The sequence below is a fragment of the Rhopalosiphum maidis genome, chromosome 1, assembly GCF_003676215.2.
Source record: "Rhopalosiphum maidis isolate BTI-1 chromosome 1, ASM367621v3, whole genome shotgun sequence".
Lineage (NCBI taxonomy): Eukaryota > Metazoa > Arthropoda > Insecta > Hemiptera > Aphididae > Rhopalosiphum > Rhopalosiphum maidis.
In genome coordinates, this window is record NC_040877.1 from 62,506,782 (window position 1) to 62,527,683 (window position 20,902).

The 20,902-nt window shown below is 27.7% G+C and overlaps 4 protein-coding genes across 4 annotated transcripts; 2 read left to right on the forward strand and 2 right to left on the reverse strand.

The window, feature by feature from the left end:
• Positions 1–520: 520 nt before the first annotated feature.
• LOC113548816 (exosome complex component MTR3) lies at positions 521–2,943 on the forward strand. The gene is made up of 4 exons (XM_026949894.1): positions 521–793; positions 868–1,121; positions 1,392–1,538; positions 2,586–2,943. The coding sequence occupies exons 1-4, from the start codon at positions 634–636 to the stop codon at positions 2,865–2,867; spliced, it is 843 nt and encodes a 280-aa protein (XP_026805695.1). The 5' UTR covers positions 521–633; the 3' UTR covers positions 2,868–2,943.
• A 2,409-nt stretch (positions 2,944–5,352) lies between these two features.
• Positions 5,353–8,983, reverse strand: LOC113549145 (splicing factor 3B subunit 5). Its single transcript, XM_026950318.1, has 2 exons — positions 8,797–8,983; positions 5,353–5,775 (listed from the first exon to the last, which is right to left on the reverse strand). The coding sequence occupies exon 2, from the start codon at positions 5,767–5,769 to the stop codon at positions 5,512–5,514; it is 258 nt and encodes an 85-aa protein (XP_026806119.1). The 5' UTR covers positions 5,770–5,775; positions 8,797–8,983; the 3' UTR covers positions 5,353–5,511.
• On the reverse strand, positions 5,789–8,731 carry LOC113549144 (RNA polymerase II-associated protein 1). Its single transcript, XM_026950317.1, has one exon. The coding sequence runs from the start codon at positions 8,684–8,686 to the stop codon at positions 5,831–5,833; it is 2,856 nt and encodes a 951-aa protein (XP_026806118.1). The 5' UTR covers positions 8,687–8,731; the 3' UTR covers positions 5,789–5,830.
• Positions 8,984–9,126: 143 nt separating the features above from the next.
• Positions 9,127–20,417, forward strand: LOC113549496 (DNA-directed RNA polymerase II subunit RPB1-like). The gene is made up of 27 exons (XM_026950826.1): positions 9,127–9,449; positions 11,766–11,898; positions 12,151–12,287; positions 12,349–12,504; positions 12,585–12,878; positions 12,955–13,115; positions 13,589–13,810; positions 13,904–14,161; positions 14,232–14,442; positions 14,838–15,047; positions 15,260–15,428; positions 15,495–15,793; positions 15,862–16,084; positions 16,147–16,608; positions 16,676–16,881; positions 16,941–17,075; positions 17,134–17,425; positions 17,490–17,725; positions 17,801–18,004; positions 18,086–18,270; positions 18,354–18,472; positions 18,556–18,741; positions 18,809–19,196; positions 19,254–19,358; positions 19,494–19,577; positions 19,760–20,080; positions 20,165–20,417. The coding sequence occupies exons 1-27, from the start codon at positions 9,372–9,374 to the stop codon at positions 20,277–20,279; spliced, it is 5,589 nt and encodes a 1,862-aa protein (XP_026806627.1). The 5' UTR covers positions 9,127–9,371; the 3' UTR covers positions 20,280–20,417.
• The last annotated feature ends 485 nt before the right edge of the window (positions 20,418–20,902 follow it).

The following is a 20,902-nucleotide window of genomic DNA, read 5'->3' on the forward strand; positions in this document are numbered from 1 at the left end:
ATATTTTTGTAGGTATTAGCTTATAAGTAATAAGTAATGATTATTATTATTAGTTATTAGGTACATATTTTATGTTTGTTAAAGTAATCATGATTCATGGCTAAATATCATCATTTCATGCACGTGTTTTATATTTTTATTTTTATTATTATGATTGTATGAATGTGGGATAGGTTAGATACATAGGAATTTGGATATTAGGTGAGTGAAAAATAAAAAGTAGCAGTCGTAGGCTAATGGCTATATTGTAGATTTGTAGCAATCGCTGTCATTTTAACTGTGATTTTTTTTTTTTTTGTCTCAACTCGGTAACTCACACAGTCACATTACTCGCAGTAGCATGATCGCAGTGTGATTGTGTGATGTTTTTCACGATCATCATTAATTGCGATCAGAGATTTTAAATACCTATTTAAAATCTATGGTTTGTGTAGTGACGATCAGAGTTTGGTGGTTTGGTCTCCTTACAGAGATAAGGAAGATTGTTATCAAAGTATATACAAACATTAATCATATTACCGTGATAAGAAATTCAAAGTCTTACCCATGCGGTTGGATAATAGATGATTTTGTTGTTTTTAATTTTAATACTACTAAACTTATATTCAGCTCTTTCGTGTGATACTTAAAAGAATGCCCACAAATATTTATAGAATTCAAGGGCCCGATGGCACCATACCTTATCAGCAGTATTTAATCGATAAAAGCAATAATAAACTTGTAGAAATTGCTACAGCGTTAATGAAGGATGTACGATACGATGGCAGAGATATTTCAGCCCATAGAAATTTATGTAAGATTTGAATACTTAATGATGTTACTAAATATTTTACTCAATGTATTTTTTTTTTTTTTTTTTTTATCAAGGTATTAAAACTGGTATTGTTACACAAGCTAAAGGATCAGCTTATTTAGAATGTGGTAGTACAAAATTAATATGTTCTGTATTTGACCCAAAAGAAGTTCCAAATAAAGTAGAATATGCTAAAACTGGAGAACTTCAGTGTGAATTTAAATTTGCCACATTTTCATGTAGACAACGGCGTGGGTATACAAGAGATTCCGAAGAACGACAATTGTGCAATGAGTTACGTAGAGCTTTAGAACCTGCTATTTGTAGAGTAAGTGTAGCTTAAAATATTAAATTTATGATAGTTTTCAAGACAAATAAATTTGTATTTAATTGCTTTACATCTAATGATAAAAGCATCTATTGATGCTTTAGATATCAACAAATAAATAAATTTAATTTAAAATAAAATAATTACAATTTTTATTTATGTCATTATATTTTTATTTTTGTTTAAATAATTATAGTAGTTTGTGTAGTGAGTACAGAATCAGATAGTATATTATAAATGAAATTATTTTAAAATATTATTATGTTTTAGGGTGAATTTGCAAATTTTGAAATTCATATTAATGTTCTAGTATTAGAAAATGACGGATCTGTGTTGGCTACTGCAATTACAGCTGCAGGACTTGCATTAATGGATGGATGTATACCTATGTACGATGTGATCGTTGCTACTTCATTGGTTTGTTATTTTTTTATACTATTAATAAATATACAATGATTACTAATGTGTACAGCAAGCAATAGCACTTTTCTAAAAAAAATTTGGTAGAGTGATATGTATTATAATGTTCAAGTTATTAATTCAAAGGTCACATATTTTATAAAAATAACTAAAAATTAGAGAAAGTCACTCTGTGGATAGTATGTTTTTCAATTACTTATCTTATTTGAGATCGGTCACAATAATGGTTATGTTTAATTTAAATTCAATGGTAAATCATTGCATATTAAAAATGATGTCTTGCACAGAGCTCTCTATTTTTTAAGGAGATGATAATATTATCCATAATTTATTTGTATTGCAATAATTAGTAATTTATTTTTGTATTAGATATAATAATATTATTATAATGTATAGAATTTTTTAAAAGTTTTTAATAAAAATACTTTTTGCCTATCTTTTTTATAAACATTTAATTTTATTGTTTACCTAAACCATCACATATTATTAACCATGTTGTTTATAAACTAGAAAAATTTTAGTTTAATAGTATTTTAATAATACCATATTATGATTTAATATATTGATACCTTATCATAATATGCCATATGGAATTATTAAGATAATAAATTATTTTTTTTAATAATTATGTAAACTGTACGTCAATAGCCTATACTTAGTACTTATTTTCAGATTTTAAAGATTTAATATCTAGTTTAAATTATGTTACTCATAATACTGAGCAAATAAATGTCCACAGTAAATATTTTGAAAAAAAATTGCATCCATTTAATTGTTATTGCTTATTTATCTAGCTAGATAACAAGTTTTTAATAATTTATAAAACTTATTTTAAAAATATCTCATTTTAGTCTATACATCAAGAACATTGTGAAGATTAAGGATATATGTGTTAAAACTTAATATTATAACTATTAGCCATTACTTGTTAGGATTAAAGATATTGTTGTAAAGTAATAAAAATGTTGTTTTACCTATGGTTTAAATATTATTTTACTTATTAATGTTTTAGTAATTGAAAAAATTTTTTTTTTCTTTTTTAAGGGAATTTACAAAAATAAAATTTTAGTGGATCCTACTTATGACGAGGAAACATTGTGCTCATCTAGGACAGATGATGGAGAAAACAGAGGCACTGTAATGTTAGCTTATATGAAGAATTTGCAACAAATTACTGAATTTGCACAGAATGGTTCAATGGATGTAAATATGTTTCCAGAATATGTGCAAACATTAATTAATCAAAATTGTAAACTATACAAAATGGTGATCTCTGCAGCTAGAAAAGATGTTATTGAATATTTTGAAAATGAAACTAAAGAATGATTAAAAATCTTAACACTATAAATTCAATAATAGGTGTATAAAATGTTTTTTTAAAGATTTTATTCAGTTCAAATCTCTAATTTTATATTGGTATTTGTTAAATAACCATTGATTTAAATAAAATAAAATTAAAATTAAAAACTTGTTTTTTCTTTCAAATTTTTTTCATTCTGTTTAGGATTTATTTTTAAACATTGTTAAACAACAATGTCTTCTTTTTAAATACAAAACATCATTTTATTTTTCTCATTGTAAATTATTACTTAAAAAAACTATCACAATAATTAAATTAAAATGTTGTGAATATTTTAATTGTTGATGTCTTTACATAAAAAATAATTTTATGTAGCCAGTGCATCTCAATAAATGTATGACTATTAACTATAATCACTCATTCAAAATAATATATTATTATGTTATGTAATTGACATGTGAGCAGGTGCAATCAATAGATATAGCAGAGCAGCGGTACTTATTTCATATTTGCTTACCTTTTTGTTATGAATGCCGATAAAAAATTATTTTTTTGAAAAAAATGTATTAGAAGGTTTGTCATAAGTTTTGAAACATATGCAGTTTAGTTCCCACACAATTTTTTTGATTTTTTGCTTCTCAAAATGTGTGTTTTAAAGCACTGAATACAAATTTCTCGCAAATCATTATTTTGGAAGTTATATCTTTCCAAAGTTTACGATATAATGCATTTTCGCATACATGCGCAAAACACTGTATACTTTATTTTCCTACTGGATTGTCTCGTCTCCTCTTGGCTCTTATTAATTACTTTTTTTCTTGTTATAATATTATTATCTAAAGTAGTTTTAATGAAAAATTTATATTTAGTATTTTAATACACATTTTGGGAAGAAAATAATCGAAAACATCGAGTGGGAATTAAACTGCATTTATACCAAGTTTTTATTTGCTAAATTAAAAAATATCAAAAAATTATTTTATGAGCATTTAAATTTAGAATTTCAACAAAATATGTAAAATTTCAAATATTATTCTATAATTAGAAATTCATAAAAAATGTTCATTTTATACCCAAGAAATGTTATATAAAGTTCTTGATACATTTTTCAATTTATATTTAAAAATAATTCTACCTAGTCAGATTATTTTAACCGTTAAAAGTTCTATTAACATCATTGAATATTACTCAGTAAAATGACTATTTCTCATCAATTGTTGATGTCATAATTAAAATACAATTAACCATAAATACTTGAAGTTTTTACAAAATGTTTGTATGATCATTTTCTATAAATGATACAATTTTCAAATTATTAAGACTCTTTTTAAGTTATTCATAGATGATTGAAATTTTCTGTTTTTTTTTTACAAATGTCTATAAAAAATTGCATGTTTAAACTAAGAAGAACAATATTCAGTATTTTGTTATAGTTCAAAAACATAATTCATGGAGACATACATATTTTTACGTACCTACCTAATTTCAAATTTGTTATTTTAAATGTTTTTGGCAAAAATGAATTCAACATTTCAACCTACTGTATTACTATTTACTAATAAGCAGGGCTTGGATTTTATAGCATTTGCTACTATAAAATACAGATAAAAATATTAAAGTAAGCTATAAATTTGTTTTATGCACCAGGGACTCCAATATGAAATTTTATAATGTTATTTTTTGTATAATAGAAGTATTTTAGGTTTTAAGTGCTATTTTCAAGTTTTTGTGCTATTTTTTACTAATTTACATAATATAATGTTTTATTTTATGTTTTCAAATTTGGCAAAACATTTAATCATACAGTGTAACTCAGGTAAAATAATTTAATATATTATTTAATTAATAAATAATAATTTATTTTTATTTCCAGGTAATTTTGAAGTCACTATGCTTAATTCAAGTAATTTTAGTAATTAAAAAATTTAAACAAACATTAGTTATTAATCAATTATAAATGTATCTATTAATTCATAAATAATCTTTAGTCTATAAATATAGGTTTTTTTTAATTATGAACAAAATACATTTTTATATTTGCTATTTTTCATGTTTTTAGAGTATATTATACTGTATATTTAATTTATTTTTAGTGCTATAAATTCTGAGCCCTGCTAATAAGAGTAATAGCAGTATAAAATTTACTTGGTTATATACTAGACTAATTGAGTCTTTACTCAGAAGCAATTTTCAAATACAATATCATTGAATTCAAATTTAACTCATCCATCACAATGATATCCACTCGATACCATTGATTACAGAATAATATTCTATAATTAATGCTCAATACCTACTATACAACAAGAGTAATAACCATTTTCTGTTTAAAATGAAGTATACTGATATTTGATCTGGATATGAATTACTAAATAAGGCAAGGGCAGATAGGTCCACCGAGATTTTTCCGTTAGCCACTACTTATATTGATGAAAAATACTTGGATCTTAGACATGATTATGCAGGCCGGTTAGATTATGCCTATCTGCCCTTGTAATAAGGTACATAAAATTACATGTTCAAAAATTTAAAATATATTTCTTAAATTGTATAATATTATAAACATTGCAAATAAACTGGAAAAAGTGATTCTTAATAAATTCACATTATTTTAGATTTTTAACTAAATTAAGACATTATGAGAAAAATAATAGTTGTTAGAACATAAGATTATTCATCAGGTTTCTCTGGTGGAGGGCCACAAGGCTGCAACATTTTTTCCATTAAATTGAATCGAACCCTTGCTTTAGCTTCGTTCTCAGCAATTCCAAACCAATTCAATAAATCATAGTGACCGAGGTATGATGCACACGAGTCACGGTGTTGATTTACTTGCCATTCAAACTTGGTCGTATCTGCATGACCTGTACCAATGTATTTTGATTGAAGATGCTCTAATTGACTGTGAATGTTGTATCGGTCACCCATGATGACCTTTGAAATAAAACATAAAGTAAGTAAAAATAAAAATACATATTATTATAAACAACTAAATTTGTTTTAAATGTGATAAAGCTATATGATACATAATAAATTTTCGTCTTAAACTCATAGCTCGAGTATACATTTTAAGAAGTTCTGTATTTGTTTCAACTGGCTGAGTATAATTATGTAGTGGTATTCGATCCAGATGTTCTTCATCAATATTTATAGTCTGTGGCAACTCAATTTCTGACCAAACCAGTTTTCTTAATTCAACACTGTGTTTTCTTTGTAAAGGAAGCAATACATATGCCCCAAACACTGTGTCAGAATACGATACACTTACATAATGTTCACACAGTGTTTTGTAAAAATCATAGAAAGATTCAACTCCTTGTATAGGATCTTTAAAATTCAAATTGTTATTTTGAGCTGCGTATACATGCCAAATCTGATTCAATATTGATTTTACCTCATGAAAAATTGTACCACGACGACCACACATAAATGTACAAGCCACACGGCAATAGCGTGCAGCCAATGGAGTTTGTTCACAAACCTCTGGATGATTTATTTCCATAAATAATACATTAGCTAATGTTTCTTTAAGAAGTGATTCACCTTCTTTTGAGCTTTTAAAATTGTCAGTTTCATGAATTTTCAAAATTGGTAAAAATAACCAATCCTTTGGTAAAATAGGATCTAATTCAGTAATTAATATATTTGCACAAGTGCTTTTGATATTGGGTATTAATAATTCATAGAATGATTTTAAAATTTCAAAATTGCTTTCGTGTTTGATACTTTCTCTGAAATAACTGTTGAAATACAAATTTAATGTATAATACAATTCTTCAGCCATATATTTTGGTATAAACGACATAAGTGTTATGGCAATTTTATGGGTTGAGTCAACTTCAAATTCAATGTTTTTTAAAGCTTTTAGTAAATATATTAAAAAATGTATTTCATATCTGCAATACCAATGTGAAACTTCAATAGATGATTTCATTAGTTTATTTAAATATGTCCAAAATTGTTTAGGGATATTAAAATGACTAGGATTATTGCATAAGAATTTCATAAGTCCAATTAACATAAACAAAGGCTCTCCTCCATTTAATGATAAATTTATGTATCCAAGACTAGGATAGCATTTTGGACTATTGTTCACATAATTGCTCATTAACCATGATTTATCATACAGTATTTCACAAATTTTTCCAAAATGTTTGTTTAAATATTCAACTGCTTTCAACGAAACAGAATTAAATTTTAAATTCTTAGAACTGAGGACAGAGAAACAGTTACCAATTAGTTTTGAAGTTTCAAAATTTGGTAGATCAGAGCTACTTAATAGTTTTGCTAAAATAATTTCTGTAAGCTGATAAACTGGATCGATATAAATTTGACCAAAATTTCTTAAAGCTGAGTCAATTAGACTTAAACTTGCTGACATTAAAGACAAATCAGTGTTTGTTAAATCTGCACTAAGCCCAACTGAGCGATCAACAAACTTTAATACAAGATTGGCTACTTCAGCAATTGTTTGACCAGCTAACTTATATTCAAAAAATGTTTGCCACAGGTATAAACACTGTAATAGTAATGGAGTCTTTGTCGGATTATTTATATACTTAAATATAGAATCTAAGATTTTCATTTCTAATAGTTTTAAAGCACATTTAATTGACTGACTACTAATTATACGAGTGAGGAATATAAAGATTTCTGATAAATCATCAGATTGTAAGTTAGTAAAAACTAAAGAATACAAATGTTTGTATAAATTTGTCTCAACAACTAAAAGTGCATATTTTTCTCCTCTGGATGCAATGCCAGTTAAAATTTCTGTTATGTCTAAAAGACAACTAGATCCTATATTCATATAGAAAACAATATACTGCAATCTTAAAATTAAATCAGTTCTCAGTGCTCCTTGTACAAGATCTAATACAATCAAATCAAAATCAGAGGATTTCTCTAATTCATTTTGCTTGATTTCTGCGTCTGGAACTATATAAACAGGTAAAGCAATATTACAATTACACCCTGATAAACCAGTTAACATTGTACGGTCAGATTTTCTTGAAAATAAATTTCCCATAGCTTTCAATGAATTTGTAATAATTGCAATGTTAGTGTCATCTAATGCAATTCGCAACAATAAAAACATACCAGAATCCATCAGAGAACATAAAAGTGGTTTGTCTAAAACTGAATCATAAGAGCAAGCATTATTGATAAGTTTCGATAAAACATCTAAGGCTAATATTCTTTGAGGAGCATGATTCTTACGAAGAAAAGAATAAAGTTCATCTATAGTATATCCAGGACGATGATGTTCTTCACCATGATGATGTAAACCATCAACTGTAGTCTTATTTTCAATAATATATGGTAGCAATTTGCCATCAAGACCAAAACGAGCAGTATAGATATCTTTGTTTTCATTTTCAACAACTACATCACCAGTCCATCCAAGTTTCTCTTCTTCAATTACATCCATATTTAGACCATTGTTAACTAGATCTTTCATATAAGATAAATGTTTCATTTTATCTTCTTTTATCATATTTTGAGTATTAACTAATTTTACTCTATCACTGTCCTTTTGTTTGAGATCATACTTTCCATGCATGCAGTCATTGTTTCGCTTAGACTTTAAAAATTCAATTAATTTTCCATCCATGCTATTAATCAATTCATTTTTAGCATTCAATAACTCTTCATCACTCATACTAGTAAGTTTTTGAACATTTTCTTTGTGTATATCACTTGCTTCAGGGCCACTTAATATAACACTAGTATCTCCAAATGAAGTTTTGCAGAGTTCGGGTTCAAGAGACAAATTGTTTTGTTGACTTATTCGTTTTTGCATTTTTAAAGCAAAAAGACTGGGTTTCCGTGAATTGGTAGACATTTTTACCTATTTATAATGATTTGAAATTTCAGAAAAATATTATGTTTATGAAACTAATAACTAATGTTTTTTTTTATAAATTAAAAAAAAGGATAATCATATTATTTTACCTGTTTTGTTTCTTGTAATTATTGTCTGTTCAAAAAAATATCGTTAAATGTGTTTTTAGTGTTTAAGATGTTGAATGTTTAATTGTTTATTATTTAAATGTTTACACTTTTACAGTTAACTTAAATCAGTGTAAACTTTACACATAATTTAAAACTTTTCAATTTTTAATTATTACTTCCAGTATGAACCATCTCATGGCGATAATACAATATTATATCACATCGTCGACAAGTTTTCTGCGGTGGAGAGAAAAACATCGGACGTGTGGTTGTGGCTTTGGTCACACTGGATTGTCGCGCAAGGCGCTGTTTTTCCTTTAACTTAGCGCCATTTCAGTGTTAGGCCATTTCGTTTTTGCCGTTTCAGTTTTCTGTATTCAGTGTTTATTCAACTGTGTGAATGATCTACTGTTCCCGTGCAATTATTGTGTGCACGCATTCATTATTACTACTGTTGACAATCACGACATGACTATTTTTATTTTGATACATACTTGACGACAACTTTGAACCTCTGAACTAGTGAACTCGATAAAATTGAGTACTGTGCTACGGCACTACGCAACACTTGAAAAATGGCCGCCAGTGACTCAAAGGCTCCAATCCGAAGTGTCAAACGAGTACAATTCGGTATATTGTCTGCGGACGAATGTGTTAGTATAATGAAAATTTGAAATTTATTTTAATTCGAAACTCCTCATTCATATTCCGCAGTCCGTACACATACATACAAATTCACATACCATTTATTACTATACATGTATTATTGTTTCATAATAAGTTAATGAAACATTGTTGGAATCGAAAAAAGAATTAAAACCCATTACCATAACAATGTGAACCGACCATGTCACAAATTTAGTCAAAAAATTACGACATAAACGTACTTTTTTTAATTGTGTGATTTAAAAGTACTTAACCATGAAAGTACATGTTAACACTTGGTGTTTTCAGTGTTCTCTGTTTAACTTCGTCGACTTAATGATGTGTATGATTGTAGGATATTCTCATACTTAGATACAATAGTGAAATTTGAACCTTTAAGCACCGGTTTGTTCCTGATGTATATAAAATTAAATATTTGTAAAATATTTATTGTGTACCTGTATTATTATTAGGTACACATTATTTTATATAATTAAATACCTACTAATCGTCTGTTAATTATATTTTATGTTTTATAATTTCAAGTTTGATTGTATCAATTTGGTTTTAAAATATTTATCCCTTAACTTAGAATAAAATTATCTAAGTGTTAAAGGGAAAGACATTAATAAAACACTAATAATTGAATTTTAAATTGATTTTCATTGAAATTTCTTTAGTATATAAATAAAATATATTTATATTATTACACAATTATTTTTTCTATACAAGTATAATATTGATACAAAATGATTGTCTCCGGAAGATAGGCATGTTGCGGAGACAATGATTTTTATAATATCTATTTAAACAAATATTAAATAAAGAATATGATCAGACTTGATTTAGTGATTATAAGAATTAATATAAATTGGTGAAGTAAAAAAGTCTATTCAGTTGATTATTTTATGAAATGCATATTACATAATGATATGCATCTACATAATACTTATTACCTACCTATAAAAAGGTGATCTTATTTAAACAAAAAAAAGAAAAACAATTTTGGCTTAAATAATTAATAAGACCTCAATAAATGTTTTGTTAAATAATGGTTATAAATATTTTTTGGAGATAATATTTAGTTGTTAAATAAGGCTTGCAAGTTTATAATAATTATACTCTACAATATACCAAAATCAATATGACATGTCTCATGAGGTCATGCATATTCTGACAATCTGTGATTATTATACATGAACTAGAACTGTTATTAAAGTTTTATAATACATACCTATTAATATTACAAATATCAAGTTACAGTTAAGTATAAAACAAGAAATACTGTTTTATTTATTTTAATTACTGGTTTTTTCTTTTATACATAAATAACAATTTAGAGATAATGACACAAAAAAAGATCCCATTCACAAGTTTATTGAAAAATGGGACATGATGCTCAAAAAAAGGATAATCCTATTTTAAACGAAACATAGTCACCTTAATCTATGTTAGTCTAATGTCCTATATAAATTATCAAGAATTTTTAAATAATTATTTAAGTATTTATTATTTGTTTAGTGTTACTGAGTATTACTTAATCAAATAATATTTTTATTATATTGAATTATACTATTTTATTAAATAAACAAAGTAAATCTAAAAATAATAAATAATCTAATAAATTAAAAAAAAAATATATTTATATTTTTTTTTCTAGTTTTTTCTAATAATTTTCTTCAAGTACTTACCTAACATTAATGTAATTTTTCAAGGGATACCTACATTGACAAAGAGCTTACATCTTAAATTTGATACCAATTTCATTCTAATATTCAAAATTTTAACTTTGTTTTTAATTTTGTTTCAAAAATTCAAAATTTAAATAAATATAAATACTGACATTTTTTAGTCAAAGTATATTCACCACTACTTTTAAAAAGATTCCTGGATCTTCCACCCAATTACAACCTTGTTTATAACACCTGTAAGTCCTTATAGACATGTCTGTATTAATAGTTTCATACTATAATGTGAGATGTGAGAAACTTTAAAATTTGATTAATATCGAAAGAACCATAAATCAACTTATAAATCAGAGATTTTACTAGCCTTAAGATATTATTGTGGTACCAATTATATATTCCACAATGTATAATTTAGTTGATTATTAAGACTACAAAATAAATTTGAAAAACTACATTTTTAGTAAGGATCAGACATTTTAATCTAGCAAAATATATCTAAGTAATTTGTATTTATTGCTAGATATTACTTAATTATTTTATTTTATTCATATATTTAATAAACATATTGCTATTTAAATGTAGTTTAATATTTTTTCATGGTTGAACATGTCTAATATTGGTTATTGATGGCTATAGCGACGTATGTCAGTTACGGAAGGTGGCATTCGTTTTGCTGAGACTATGGAAGGTGGACGTCCAAAGCTTGGTGGACTTATGGATCCTAGGCAAGGTGTTATTGATCGTTTTTCAAGATGTCAGACATGTGCAGGTTAGCGGGATATTTGTAAATTGTTTTCAATGTCAAAGGCGTTCTCAGGAATTTTACTGTTGGGGGGGGGGATATGAAAATACATTTATTAAAATATTTTTATACTTTAATATTACCTATTACTAAGTTAAACAGGAAACTTAATATTATCTAAAAAAAAAAAAGTCCGGAGTGGATCTTTTCCCCATATCCCCTCCATGAGAATGCCCATGTTCAATGTGCTTTATTTATTAATTTTTAATGTACTTATAGGTAATATGACTGAATGCTGTGGACATTTTGGTCATATTGAGCTAGCTAAACCTGTGTTTCATGTAGGTTTTGTAACTAAGGCCATAAAAATCCTGCGTTGTGTTTGTTTTTACTGTTCCAAATTATTAGTTAGTCCAGTAAGTATGCTAAAAGCAGACTCATTATATTTATATTATTTTTATTTTTAATTTTTTACAGACTCATCCCAAAGTAAAAGAAATTGTTATGAAATCAAAGGGACAGCAAAGAAAGCGTTTAGCATTTATATATGATCTATGTAAAGGAAAAAATATTTGTGAAGGCGGTGATGAACTAGATATTAATAAAGATAATGTCAATGATCCAAATATGCCTGTAACTAAAGGATTAATTTATGATAGATTATTTATTTTATAATAATCTGATTATATTAATTTATGTGTACTGATTTTTAGCCAAAAAAACAAGGACATGGTGGTTGTGGTCGTTATCAACCTACTATACGGCGTGTAGGTTTGGATTTGACTGCTGAATGGAAACATGTTAATGAAGATTCCCAGGAAAAAAAAATACCTTTGACTGCTGAACGAGTGCATGAAATTTTGAAACATATAACTGATGAAGAAGTTGTAATCATGGGGATGGATCCTAAATTTGCACGTCCTGATTGGATGGTACTAACAGTCTTACCTGTTCCTCCTTTACCAGTTCGACCTGCTATTGTTATGTTTGGATCTATGAGAAATCAAGTAAATTAATTAATATCTTTAAAAAACAAAAATGTTACTTATTGGCTATTATATTATTAATATTTTTATATTACAGGATGATTTAACTCACAAATTATCAGATATTATAAAATGCAATAATGAATTAATTCGCAATGAACAATCTGGTGCTGCTACTCATATTATAGCAGAAAATATAAGAATGTTACAATACCATGTTGCTACTTTAATAGATAATGATATGCCGGGTCTACCAAGGTAAGCTTGGAAAAGTCTTCATAGCAATCAATTAAAAAATATTCTTATTTATTGAGATTACAGTAGATTATTTTTCATAATATACCAAAAAAAATCAATATCAAATAAATTGATCTAATTTTTTTTTTAACTATTTAATTAAATTTTATTTACATTTGTTACACAAATACAATATTAAAAAAAAAAAAACAAAAGAATTATTCATATTATAAAATAAAATAGGTTAATTAAAGAATTAAAAAGCAATGATTTGGTATAACCTATTTCAATTGTGATGCCATTTGGTGTCAAATAATTTGTATGAAGTGGGAATGTCTAAAAAAAGTCTTGATTTTCCCTTTTTCACCTTTATGTGTATTAAAAAAAAAATCCACAGTGACAATGTTAATATTTATTAGTTTAAATGCATAAGTGTGATAGTTTTTATTATTTTTATACAATAGTAAAGCTAAAATATTATACATACATTTTAGGGCGATGCAAAAATCTGGTAAACCTCTAAAAGCAATTAAATCACGGTTAAAAGGTAAAGAAGGAAGAATTCGAGGAAATTTGATGGGAAAACGCGTAGACTTTTCTGCTCGAACAGTTATTACACCTGATCCAAATCTGAGAATTGATGAAGTCGGTGTACCTCGTACTATTGCTCAAAATATGACATTTCCTGAAATTGTTACCCCATTTAACATAGATCAGTATGTAGAATTACTATATTTTTTATATTCATGAGTGTTATTAATATTTATTTAAAAAAATGTATCATGATATTTAAAATTGAATGTTATTAGTATGTTGGAATTAGTTCGCCGTGGTAATTCTCAATATCCTGGCGCTAAGTATATTATACGTGATAATGGTGAGAGAATTGATTTACGTTTTCATCCTAAACCTTCAGATTTGCATTTGCAATGTGGCTATAAAGTTGAAAGACATATTAAAGATGGCGATTTAGTAGTTTTCAATCGACAGCCTACTTTACACAAAATGAGTATGATGGGTCATAGAGTTAGAGTTCTACCTTGGTCCACATTTAGAATGAATTTAAGGTATATTATTAAATTATTATAAATTAATAATATTTTACTGATAAGTAATATTTATACTTATTTTTAATAGTTGTACTTCTCCTTATAATGCTGATTTTGATGGAGATGAAATGAATCTTCATGTGCCACAATCCATGGAAACAAGAGCAGAAGTGGAAAATATTCATATTACTCCTAGACAAATTATTACTCCTCAAGCTAATAAGCCTGTTATGGGAATTGTGCAAGACACTTTGACAGCCATCAGAAAAATGACGAAAAGAGATGTATTTCTTGAAAAAGTAATCCTTTTATTTTAGTATAATAGCTAAAGCAATAAGAATAATATATGCAGTCTCAAATAAGAGTGACCTTGGGTTTAAGCATTTACACACGAAAGAAGTAGTAATTGTTATGGTTACACATACTAAGTTACATGTTTTCAAGCACATAATTTTATTATTCTATCAACTACCAGGTTGTATTTTAATAAGAATAATACAGTAAGAAATTTTACTTCTGAAATCAAAACTGGCAACAAAAGTTGATGAAAACCATTTTAATGGGTGTGTTTTGTGGACAAAAATCGGGCACTACGTGTAGTTACTCTATTGGAAACAGTGTATAATATATTATATAATTCTATTTATTTTTCAAATCGTATAATGTAGTTTTTTTATTAAATAATTTTGTTTAGGAACAAATGATGAATTTATTAATGCATCTACCGATTTGGGATGGAAAAATGCCTACCCCATGTATTCTCAAACCTAAACCAATGTGGACTGGTAAACAACTTTTTTCATTGATTATACCTGGTAATGTCAACTTGATACGTACTCATTCTACACATCCCGATGAAGAAGATAATGGACCTTATAAGTGGATATCACCCGGTGATACAAAGGTTTAATTATTATTTATTGTAATTTTATTTTGATAATTTACACATAATATTGTCACTATAATATAAGAATATATAGTACTTTTTTTCATTGATTAAATATTTCCTTATTTTATATTTATTTTTGCATGATACTATAATATATTTAATTGTTTATTATAATTTTGAATTTTTGTTTATTTATTATTTAAAATAATTAGCTTATTAATCTTTAGGTAATGGTTGAACATGGTGAATTAGTGATGGGAATATTGTGTAAGAAAACTTTAGGTACTTCAGCTGGGTCATTGCTCCATATTTGTATGTTGGAATTGGGACATGAAGTGTGTGGACGGTTCTATGGTAATATTCAAACTGTAGTTAATAACTGGCTTTTATATGAAGGTAAAGTACTTATATTTTATATTTTTATTATTATGTTTTTAAATATATTTTTTATTACTAATTTAGGCCATTCTATTGGTATTGGTGATACTATTGCTGATCCTCAAACTTATTTGGAAATTCAAAAAGCTATTAAAAAAGCTAAGGAAGACGTAATTGAAGTTATACAAAAAGCTCATAATATGGATCTCGAACCAACACCTGGTAATACTCTTCGTCAAACTTTTGAAAATCAAGTAAATAGAATTTTAAATGATGCTCGTGACAAGACTGGAGGTTCTGCTAAAAAATCTTTGACTGAATATAACAATCTTAAGGCTATGGTTGTGTCAGGAGCTAAAGGTTCAAATATTAATATTTCTCAGGTATGTTATATTATTATTAACTTATTATATTATTGTTTTTGTTTTACACAAACCTGGTTGGTTTTTAGGTTATTGCTTGTGTAGGACAACAAAATGTAGAAGGCAAACGTATACCGTTTGGTTTTCGTAAACGAACACTACCACATTTCATTAAAGATGATTATGGTCCAGAATCTAGAGGGTTTGTTGAAAATTCATATCTTGCTGGTTTAACACCATCAGAATTCTACTTTCACGCTATGGGTGGTCGGGAAGGTCTTATTGATACTGCTGTAAAAACTGCTGAAACTGGTAAATTTTTATATTTGTATAAAAATATCTCATTATGTTTTAGTAATAATGTATTTTACAAGGTTATATTCAAAGACGTTTGATAAAAGCTATGGAGTCTGTTATGGTTCACTATGATGGAACCATTCGTAACTCTGTTGGTCAGTTGATTCAGTTGCGATATGGTGAAGATGGTCTTAGCGGTGAAGCAGTAGAGTTCCAAAGTATTGCTACTATAGAGCCATCACACAAGAAATTTGAGGACGAGTTTAAATTCGATGTTTCAAATGAAAGACATATGAGAAAAATGTTTACTGAAGATGTGTTAAAAGACTTGATGGGTAGCAATGATAGTGTATCAGAATTAGAAAAAGAATGGGAACAATTAAATAATGATAGAGATACTCTTAGAGAGATTTTTCCTTCTGGAGAAAGCAAAGTAGTATTACCATGTAATTTAAAACGTATGATTTGGAATGTTCAAAAAATTTTTCATATTAACAAACGAGGGCAAACAGACTTGAACCCAGTTAAAGTCATAAATGGTATGATTGTGTTGAATATGTATTTTAAACTGCATGTAATTTGTATTTGTATTTTATGTTATTATAGGAGTTAAAGAGTTGTTAGATAAGTGTGTTATTGTAGCTGGTCAAGATGAGTTGAGCAAAAAAGCAAATAAAAATGCCACACTATTGTTTCAATGTTTGGTGCGTTCCACTCTTTGCACAAAGCTTGTGTCAGAAAGATTTCGTTTATCTTCTGAAGCATTTGAGTGGTTAATTGGAGAAATTGAAAATAGATTTAAACAAGCTCAAGTATGTTTCCTTTTAAATAAACTTACTTATGCCATTCCATATAATATTACATTTTTTAGGCACAACCTGGAGAAATGGTTGGAGCATTGGCTGCTCAAAGTTTGGGAGAACCAGCTACTCAAATGACGTTGAATACTTTCCATTTTGCTGGAGTATCCTCAAAGAATGTAACTCTTGGTGTGCCTAGATTAAAGGTAATTGTTTTATTTTTGAAGTATATTCAATAAATAATGAATATTGAATACATTTTAGGAAATTATTAACATTAGTAAAAAACCAAAAGCACCATCTTTAACTGTATTTTTGACTGGAGCAGCTGCTAGAGATGCAGAAAAAGCTAAAAATGTACTGTGTCGTCTTGAACATACTACATTGAGGAAAGTTACTGCCAACACTGCTATTTATTATGATCCTGATCCTCAGAATACAGTTATTAGAGAAGATCAGGAATTTGTAAATGTTTATTATGAAATGCCTGACTTTGATCCATCAAGAATTTCACCGTGGTTGTTGCGTATTGAATTAGACAGAAAAAGAATGACTGGTAATTGATAATTATATATTTTTTAATTCTTAGTATATCAATCTATAAACTTTTTATTTTATAGATAAAAAATTAACTATGGAAGCAATATCAGAAAAAATCAATGCAGGTTTTGGTGATGATCTCAATTGCATATTTAATGATGACAATGCTGATAAATTAATACTACGTATACGCATAATGAACGGTGAAGATGGAAAAATGAATGGAGGCGATGATGAAGACACTGTTGATAAAATGGAAGATGATATGTTCCTTAGATGTATTGAAGCAAATATGTTGTCTGACATGACCTTACAAGTATATAAATAACAGTACTAGTATAATTTTATATTTAACTTACTATTTATATATATATGTTTTCCTACTTCATAGGGCATAGAAGCCATAGCAAAAGTATACATGCATTTGCCTCAAACAGACTCAAAAAAAAGAATAATAATTACTGATACTGGAGAATTTAAAGCAATTGCTGATTGGTTGTTGGAAACTGATGGCACTAGTTTAATGAAGGTGTTGAGTGAAAGAGATGTTGATCCTGTACGAACATTTTCCAATGATATTTGTGAAATATTTTCGGTAAATATAATAACTAAAACTACTAAATTAAAATTTATAATGAAAAAAAAAATTGGTATTAAAGCTATTCTTGAATATCAGGTCTTGGGTATTGAAGCTGTACGAAAGTCTGTAGAAAAAGAAATGAATACTGTATTGCAGTTTTATGGTTTGTATGTAAACTATCGTCATTTGGCATTGTTGTGTGATGTAATGACAGCCAAAGGTCATTTGATGGCCATTACTCGACATGGTATTAATAGACAAGATACAGGAGCTTTGATGAGGTAAATTTTTTCTTTTAAATGATATCAATTAATTATGTAATAATTTTGTTTTTAAACTTAATTAACAAAATCTTTTTATTTAGATGTTCATTTGAAGAAACAGTTGATGTGTTATTGGATGCTGCTGCACATGCAGAAGTAGATCCAATGAGAGGAGTGTCTGAAAATATCATTATGGGTCAATTGCCGAGAATGGGAACAGGTAAATTATTTAGTTAATTTAATTTAATAAAAATAAAGAATTAAATATATTATATTATAATATATAATAAATGTTTTCATTAGGTTGTTTTGATTTACTTTTGGATTCTGAAAAAGCTAAAGACGGTATAGAAATACCTATGGATAATGGTTACATGGGTATGGGTGGTGGCGGCATGTTTATGGCTGCTGGAACACCATCAATGTCTCCTGCTATGACACCTTGGGATCAAACTTCTACACCAGTTTATCAAAATAGTTGGTCATCAAGTAAGATACTTAAAAACTTAAACGTGCTTATTTTTCTTTTATTAAATTGTTATTACATTATTTAAAGGTTTGGAAGCTGGTATGACTCCTGGAGGACCTGGATTTTCTCCAGCTGGATCTAGTGAAGCTAGTGGAACATCTCCATTCTGGATGACAAGTGGAGGAACTCCGGGTAGCCCTGGATCTCCAGGAATGGCCACCAGTCCATATGTCCCTAGTCCTAGTTCTATGTCACCAAACTACAATTATCCATCAAGTCCACAATTTGGTTCTATGTCTCCATCTATGACTCCTACTAATTATTCACCAACAAGTCCACAATATTCAGCCACACAACAAAACACACCAAAATATTCCTCTATGTCACCTAACTACAGCTATTCTCCCACTAGTCCATCATATTCACCTACTAGTCCATCCTATTCTCATACTTCATACTCACCAACAAGTCCTTCGTATGTATTTAAAATTATTTTACAAAATGAAAAGTTCTGACTTTTTTTTTCTTTTAGGTACAGCCCAACATCTCCATCATATAGTCCAACATCACCTTCATATAGCCCAACATCTCCGTCATACAGTCCTACTTCTCCATCATACAGCCCTACATCTCCCTCGTAAGTCATTTAAAATTATTATTGAGTTTGTGTTGTAACTTAACACTTATTATTATTATTTTATCCTTTATTCTTTACTTATATTCTATATATACAAAAGTTTAAAGTTATCTAATAAACTTTATTTTATTTTAGATACAGCCCTACCAGCCCTTCATACAGTCCCACGTCTCCATCGTACAGCCCTACATCTCCATCTTATAGTCCGACTTCTCCATCGTAAGTAGTTTTAATATTATAATATATTTTAAAATTTTGATAACCTCATTAAATGTAATAATAATAAATTTTGATTTTAATTATCTTTCTAAACTCTAAGGCATTAGTTTATTTATATTGTTTTTATTATTCTAATATGAATTACTTGGCATTAATAATTAAAATTGTTTTTACTTTAATAGGTATAGCCCTACATCGCCATCATACAGCCCAACTTCACCATCTTACAGCCCTAACTCTCCGCAATACACAGCATCTTCACCATCATATACTCCTAGTGCTGCATCTGGTGCCAGCAATTATAAATATTCGCCCACTTCACCTTCTCTTGCTGTTAGTCCAACTTATTCTCCAACCAGTCCAATGTATTCGCCATCAAATGCGTCATACTCTCCATCTTCTGTACAACATTCACCAAATGCTGGAGTTACATCATATAACCAGTCTTACAGTCCCAGTTCACCAGTTTACTCGCCTACTAACTTTTCTTTAACAAGTCCCAGGTAAGATAAAAGTCGGCAATAAGTTGCACTTTCAATCCATTTTCATACTAATTAGTCATAAAAAAAAAAAAAAATGTATTTTAGATATTCTCCTACATCACCAACATATTCACCCGGTGTTGGAAGTCCAAATTATTCTCCATCTTCACCCAGCTATTCTCCGACATCTCCAAATTATAGCGGACCAGAAGAACAGTAAATCAAAATACAGTTTTTGTAAACGAATTTCATATTTTTGAATTGTTTACTTCAAACATATTTTTTTTTTAGCTTTAACGTGTTTTGAGTAGCTAGATACCAAGTTATTATAATGTTAATTTCTATATTAAAAATAAGAATGCTTTTTAATATTATATTATTTTAAATACAAATATTTGAGTTGTTTATTTCTACCGTTAATCCATTATAAATCATGAGTTACAATATCATGGATGAACGAAATATATATAGGTATCTACTCGTATTATTTTTAATACGATAAATTTTAGATAGTTGGAAAATTCAAATCCTAATTTAACAAGGAACTACTGTGCACGACTAATGAATAATTTTTTTTTTAATGCTTAGATGTTAAATTTAAGCTCACTATAGCTCAGTGGTCTTCAAACTTTTTGAATTGCGACTCAATTTTCTTACCGTACATTTTTTGCGACCCATTTCAGCTTTATTAGCCAATAAGTTATTATATGTATATTATATATGAAATAATTTGTTTGTGGCATACCTAAAGGCTACATACATTACCTATTTATTATAAAATTATATAATATATATAAAAATGGTTTTTTTTTTAAATTTTAAACAGTAAACTTATCTCGACCC